The sequence below is a fragment of the Puntigrus tetrazona genome, chromosome 8 (assembly GCF_018831695.1).
Source record: "Puntigrus tetrazona isolate hp1 chromosome 8, ASM1883169v1, whole genome shotgun sequence".
In the NCBI taxonomy this organism is placed as follows: Eukaryota; Metazoa; Chordata; class Actinopteri; order Cypriniformes; family Cyprinidae; genus Puntigrus; species Puntigrus tetrazona.
In genome coordinates, this window is record NC_056706.1 from 17,759,211 (window position 1) to 17,766,668 (window position 7,458).

Here is a 7,458-nt window from a genome sequence, read left to right on the forward strand (position 1 = left end):
GCCAGTCTAACTTCACCAGGCATTTCAACACTACCCTGACTGTTTAATCATGGGTCATTATGTTCCTATATTTGCTCGCATTGAGAAATGGCATTTAAATGATCTCATTAAACTAATTGACTTATTTCAGTCCACAGAAAGTTGGCCCATATGTCTGCGTGAGCTTCAGCATTCTGTTGCTTTCTTTCCTCTCTGGAATGCGTCGGGCTTGGGGGAGTTTCGCATTCAGACAGTTTATCAAATCCATCTGTTTCAATTTAAATATCAGAAGGCCTTGTTCTGTCAAGCGACAGCAGGGTAACAGGGAGCGAGAGGAACTCGGCGATAAGAGGGGAACAGTAAGGCTGTGGAACTACTGCTTTTTTGCGGCACATACAGATATTTACACCGGGATGCAACATTTTCACAACAAACGCAAAGTCGTCAGTGAATAAAACCTTATGGCGAAATTAGTGATGTTAAAAAAGCTGTAAACCACATCAAATAGCAGCAGATCACTGGTATGTGAAACCACATCCCAGATTCAAAAACATTAGTGCCAGGAGACCAGAAAAAATATAGCTCATCTTGACTCCGCAGGTTTAGTTCTGATGCCGGATTTGTCACTAAGTAAAATCAAAACGTATTGCTGGACAGGATAAAATTACACTATCGTTAAAAACACTTGCAGTTGGTATATGATTTTTAATGATTTTTTTTTTTTAATGGAAGTCTCGTATGGTCACAAAAATATTGTTAAATTATGACAATTTAAAATAACTATAGGTTATACTTTTATTTTGGTTATACTATTTTAAATTCTAATTTATTTAATTTATTTTCAACAGTCATTAGCCCAATCTTCAGTGTCACATGATTCTTCAGAAATTTGATTTGTTGCAACAAAAAAATAAATAAAAATCTTAGTATTATCAGTGTTAAAAACAAGCGAAAAAAAATGCAAAAGAACATCTTTGTTTGAAATAGAAATATTAGGTAAAATTATACTTTTGTGTCAGTTTGAATTATTTTAATATATCCATAATAAAGGAATACATTAGTACAAAATAAAAACATTCGTTGTCTAAAAATAATCAGTGTCACAAATTATTACTTTGCATCCAAAATACTGTAAAATCTTAGCCTTGGTGAATCCAGAAAGAATGTGGTGTGAATAAAACACTATATTTAGAAGAGATAAGTGTTTATTTGGCCGATGGTGACCTTATGTTTGACCACAAGTAGCCGGTGGACAGTGACCTCCTACTAGCAAAATTGCTAAATCCTCTGCTTATGCTGCAACTTAGCAGGTGCTGTGCATTTTACAGTAAAAGAGCTCTCCGACTTTTAGACCCCACTCTATTCATATCTACATGAAACGCGCTGTTCGCGTAAAATGTACCTTTTATGATTTTACAACTTCCTGAACACAACACACACCTGGAAGGAGAAAGATGTGTTATGCAAATGAGGTCATGTGGAAAGTAAGTGGAAATGGAGGGTTACAACCACAAAACAGTTGCTGTGAATTTGGTGCATTGCCAGATGTAGAGCAGTAAAGGGAGAGAATCTTGCATATGAATCTCACCACTTGTTGCTCTGTGACAACAGGATGTAAATATGGAAATGAGTCTCATTTTTACACTAGTCTGTATATAGTGTGGCTTTTTTGTTCTTTTGCAGGAAGTGCCATTCTTTTTTATTTGCTGAGAGGTGTGGAGTGGTTGCTTCTGTTCTGACAGCTGCAAACAGAAGCCAGCACTGTCTCTGCAAAGACATACTTCCTCTCAATGAAGTTTGACTGTGGCTGGAGGAGCCACGTTTCAAACGGAAAAAAGATACCTCCAAACCACATCGCAGCCTTTCTCTCTCTCTTCCCCTTTCTAGTACGATTATTGGCATAATTATGCAAAAGTTTCACATGACTATGCCAAAGTGTGGCCTGAAATGATGACCTTGCGACGTGAGGTCAAGTCCTAGTTCCAGGCCTCTACTCATTTTCTTCCAGTCTTTCTCTTCAATGTTGTTCTCTCTCAGTTCAGTAAATGCCCAAAATACGGTAACATATAATAACATGAATGAATGAATTGCCAAAAGATTATAAAAATATGCAAATTGGTGTTTATTTTTTATTATTATTATTACAAAAAACTAAAACAAATATATATATATATATATATATGTATATGTGTGTGTGTATGTATGTATATATGTATCTATATATATATATATATATATATATATATATAACTACTGCTATTAAATCAGACTTTGAGAAGCATCCTCATTTGCATTCAATCTATGCAGAGCCTGAATTAATAGCTCACTGTTATGGGTCGACTGTTTTTGGACTGAATGACATGTACAGAAAAATCTCTCTTTGACACTTCACCTCAGGAAATTAATAGAGTTTCATCACCCATGTCTGCTTCATGCAGAAATACATCTGCATGGTGAGCCCTTTAATAGACAATCCCTCTGGAGCAGCAGCAGACTCCTGCAGCACACAGTTCACCCTGCAGTTCAGCAGAAACGAACAGGGTGTTGACCTTTATTAACCGAGAGCATCTAATAAGATGCTTGTTTCTCAACGGTGCATGTGCTAAATCTGTACACTTGTGTGAAAAACCAATTATATTGCATACATGCCGCATCAAAAGAAAGCTGCTCTAAATTATTGTACATATGTGAGAATGACCTCTGATACGTACCATCTGCTTCCAAAAAGAGTTCAAATGGGTAGAATCCGCATACTCATTCACTGAGAAAAGCCTTTAAATTTCATTTAATAGTTTATAACATTTATATAACATTTTGTAATATAATTTTTTTTTTTATGATAATAGAAGCCCATTCAGGTTTACCCAACAGATGTAGTTTCTAATGCAGTTCTACATACAGCTGAATATCTAATACACTCATAAGCCTTCAGAAAGCCACAAGTTAGCTGAATCCATTGTTATGTGGTTGATATATGCTATGCTTTTTGGCACATTGTTTATGCAAAGCTTTTCCTTTCTGTTGTCTTCAGCAATGAAAGACTTTAAGGTGACGGTGAGGCGTACAGAGGCTTCTGAGAGATGCGGCCTGAAAGGAACAGTGCTGTTACGGACTGATTTTGATAGCCTCCTTCTGAAGGAACCAAAGACGGGAGAAGTTCTCTACTCCTGGCCCTATCGCTTCCTCCGCAGGTTCGGCAGAGACAAGGTATGGCTTTGATAGTGATCTGAAGTCTTTCAGCTAATGCTAGTGGAGTGTGTGCTCTCTGTCATTCGGTAGAGTGATGGGGATATTGAACTGTAAAAAGATGTTATTGTAATATCCAGACTGCCTTATGAAAAAATAAATAAATAAATAAATAAAGCAGCCTAAGCTAGTGACACTAAAGATCGTGTTGAATTAAGTCATACACATTGCTTAGAACTTCATTTTGACAACTTTTTAAGGTGAATTTCTTAATATTAGATTTTGGTATTTTTTGCACCCTCAGAGTCCAGTTTCTCTGCCAAATACTGTCATATCGTAACAATCCAAAGCAAAGCTTATTTATTCAAATCTCAATTTCAGAAAATGTATCAGGGTAAATTTTGTGGTCCAGGGTCACAAATTATATTTGAAAATGTCTTGCATAGAGATAAACAGAATTACACTGTTATTATTACTAGCTGGGTTTCCACAATTTCTGATGCAATCTTTCAAAATGTGCAGAAAAATGGTGAGGATAACATTTAAAAAAAATCGTACTCTCCGTTTTGGATGGTATTGTACATGCACAGTTTTTTTTATTTTTTTTTTTATCATCTTTTACTACTTACGACTGATTAAATGTATATATTTTTCAACAAACAGGCAACATTTTCCTTCGAGGCTGGGCGAAGATGCGACTCGGGGGAAGGCAACTTTGAGTTCGACACAAAGCAAGGAAACAGCATCTTCCAATCTGTAGAGGCCGCCATCAATCTACACAGAGTCAACTTACCTCAGAAGCAGATATCAAGCGTGGAGCGAGATGCCATGCCCCCTTCACCTCGAATGAGAGCTGTGGCAGAGAATGTAGGCGTCTACAGTATGGTGACTGACAGAGCAGTCAGAGACGGACCCAAACAACCCCAGAACCCTCAGCAAACCAGACTCGAACCCCCTGCTGAGAAACTTCTGACCGGAGTCAAGAGCTTGAACCTGGACACCAGGCCTCCGCCGCGAAAGAGCCAGGTCAAGAACTTCCGCAGCTGTCCTTTGGTCAACAGCGAGGATGAGATGTATTCCCGAGCCATGGCCCCTGATCCTGATCGGGGAAGTCCTGGGGAGAAGCGAGAAACAAAAGACCGTCGTTCCACATGCTCCAACCCCGAGGACTCTGACTACTCGCTGCCCTTTGACACCATTGGCAAGAACATGGGAGAGACTTTGTCGGCATCAAACCCTCCACCCATGTTTGTAGAACCCAATTGTGAAAATGACAAGAAAGGCAAATTACAAAACACAGAACCACTTTATGATATTATAGACGAAACTGCAATCAGATCTCGTTTCTCAAACAAAAAAACACCTTCATACAAAAAAGTGGAGCACATTTATGATGAACCAGAAGGTTGTGGTGTGGCCCCAAGTGGGCCTCCATCGCTCTATGATGAACCTGAGGAGGTCAAAGGTCATGCTTGGAAGATGTTGGGCACAGTGATGGATCCGAGTGGGCATGAATACCCATACAACGCTTCTGTCGATGACTATGCGGTTCCTAAACCTCCCAGGAGGGCCTTGCTTTCAAAGCAGAAGGACAATGAGGAAGAGGACAATTCCCCGTATGACAACATTATGGTGAAAGGAGTCCAAAAGAATAACTAAGACCTGCTTCAGAATTTAAAGAATTAGAAATAAGTGAGCGTGCGAATGAATGAATGAAGTATTTAATCAATTAATATACAAGGTATGGGTAATAGTCATCAGAGTGCTTTACTGTTTCCGAATAAACTGTGATTTTCAACACGCATTATCATGTTGGTCAATATAATGACAGTTAGGTTCATCTCTTTTAGCCTTTTAACTAATTGTGGTAAAATTTTACTGTAATGGAATGTTCAGATTGCCATTATTAGAATCACAGACATGCCCTTTTATGTAAATTTAGGTTTTTGTAGTGTGATTTAATATTGCGCCATATTGATCATATTCTTAAAATTATGGTAAAGTGTGAATAATAACCGTTTATTTAAAAGAGCTAAATTTTGGCTTTTTGAGAGCACCCATAATCAGTAATCAGCTAAATGCCTTATGCAGTGAATATATATATATATATATTTATTATAGGCAACAACTTATTAACAACATGCATTGCTATTTTCCAGCACAATTAACATTACATTATGTCGACAAGGTGAAATTTTATTTATTCAGATGAACACACTTTTGGATTTTTAAAGAATAACTGTAACCAAGTTGAACTAGTGCAATAGTTAAACAATAGTTATATACAAATATAAAGTAGTAGCAATGCACAGTGAATATTATATTTGGCCTCTTTTTATGTAAATTAGACTCATTATAGAATGCAGCTTTGCATCACTATTTGCCATCAGAATTACGTTGCGTTATATTTATCATTAATATTTATTCGCAAACATTTATGGTAACAGTTTAAGACTTATTTACTATTAACTAAGACTTTTTAAGTTTTTAAGTTTTTTAAGTTCCTAATTTGCTGCTTATTAATAGTTATTAAGGTAATTGTTAAGTTTTATTTATTTTGATTACCCCATTCTTGGCAAACCTCTTGATAAATGCTAATTAAAATGTAATTATGCTAAATTGCCACTTTTGGCAAAACACACCCACACACAAACCAGTAGATTTAATATAATAAAACTGCTGTCCAGTGAATGTTTAAATTTTTTAATGTAAATTATAGATTGCACATTATTTGATCTCTTTTCATGTAGATTTCATGCACCCTTTTCACAACTTGCATCGCGGTTTATCGTTGCGTTACATTAATCGTGAACATTTATTCAACACATTATATTTATTTAGACAAGCCCACTTTCTGCTTTTTTAAAGATCACCTGCAATCCTGCAAAAAGTGTGTAAATGTGCTAAAATAGCAATGCACTGTTAAAAAAAAAAACAAAATTAACATTGCATTATTTAACCAGTTTAGTTTACCCAGCTGCTAATTTCACTAAAGTAGCAATGCGCAGGGAATATTTTTTTTTTTTAAATTCATGTCCTTACCATGTAAATAAGGTTCATTATACATAACGTTTTATTCACAAAACTTGGCATTTTAAAGAAACAATTGAGTCTGCTGTGTTCACCACAACATTGCTTAAAACCAACCCTTAAGAACTGCATTTGTGTTCAGCGCAAATTCTGTGGACTGATTAGCATAACCACAACTGCTAAAACAGCGCTATCAGTAGGCACAGCGCATTCTTAGTGAATTCCTATTAAGTGTCCTAATCGCGCACGGGTGTATCTGCTATGACCTTCACTATCTACAAAGGAGAAGTTGATTTTATCCGGTTGTAAATCAAAGACTAATTTAGCTTCAGTTGAACGCGAGGCACTAATAGCCCTTCTTCCCTGTCTCTAGCCCTTCTTTTTCTGGTCTCAATTCTGCGGGACCGTGATGAGAGCTCACACAGGTAATTAAAGTCCTGCAGATCTCTCCCGAAATGGATGGCGCCCATCACCTAATCCTCTGCTCACTAATGATGGACAAGGGAGTACCGTTGAGTGCCATTGTACTACTTTTCAGGCCAGACTCTCACTTTCCCTCTCACAGGCTTCCTATTTTGAGGAACACATGAATAATAATAACTTGACTTGGAGAGGGAAACTGGGGCACTGTTAGGATGCTGCTGGGCTCCCTGCCTGCCACGGTTCACGAGTCCCACAGTCTTGAGACTTTTAAAAGTCTGAAAACACTTTACAGCTCTTATCAATTCAGTCTCTTTCTGTTTTCAGAGCATTTCAGAAATACGAACTGCATCGCACGTGATGTGAATGTTTTTTTTTTTTCTGTATTTTTCTGTACATTGACCGTGTTTTAAATGCACACTGAATATTATTGTTGTAATTAGAACTGGATATAGTTCAAAGCCTGCGTGAGGACAATTTAAAGCTACCCGCTGCCATCGGACTGCGTGAAATGTGGTGGCAATCTGCTACTGGAACATTTTAGCATAGTTTTGCAACTCATTAAGTTGAGTAAACTGGTACAGACTTAAGACGTCATTACAGTACACTTATTTGCAGCTTTGGGAGTCTGCTGTGAGATGAGCTCTGCATAAATGCTGAAAAAGATGAAAGCTTCGCTAAGCACCGACTCCGTGGCCTAGTTCCTTGTTGTGTAAAATAGATTGTTGAGCAGCAGGGGGCACTGTTTGTCCTCTGTAGGGAGCCAAAACACTGCGTGGATGGAGTCGTGGTGTGCGTCGGTGTGAGGGAGTCCAAGCTTCAGGGGTGTTGATTTTTTGTTAA

At 37.5% G+C, this 7,458-nt stretch overlaps 1 protein-coding gene across 2 annotated transcripts in view; it reads left to right on the plus strand.

The window, feature by feature from the left end:
• Positions 1 to 6,414, plus strand: part of LOC122351016 (docking protein 2-like) — a 15,963-nt gene extending 9,549 nt beyond the window's left edge. The window contains exons 5-7 of one of the 2 annotated variants that reach the window (XM_043247833.1): positions 3,011 to 3,186; positions 3,829 to 4,143; positions 4,192 to 6,414. In XM_043247833.1, the coding sequence (XP_043103768.1) occupies positions 3,011 to 3,186; positions 3,829 to 4,143; positions 4,192 to 4,824 (1,124 nt within the window). In that variant the 3' untranslated portion in view covers positions 4,825 to 6,414. Of the gene's footprint in view, positions 1 to 3,010; positions 3,187 to 3,828 lie in introns of both variants that reach the window. The other variant, XM_043247832.1, reaches the window with a different exon arrangement.
• Positions 6,415 to 7,458: the final 1,044 nt, after the last annotated feature.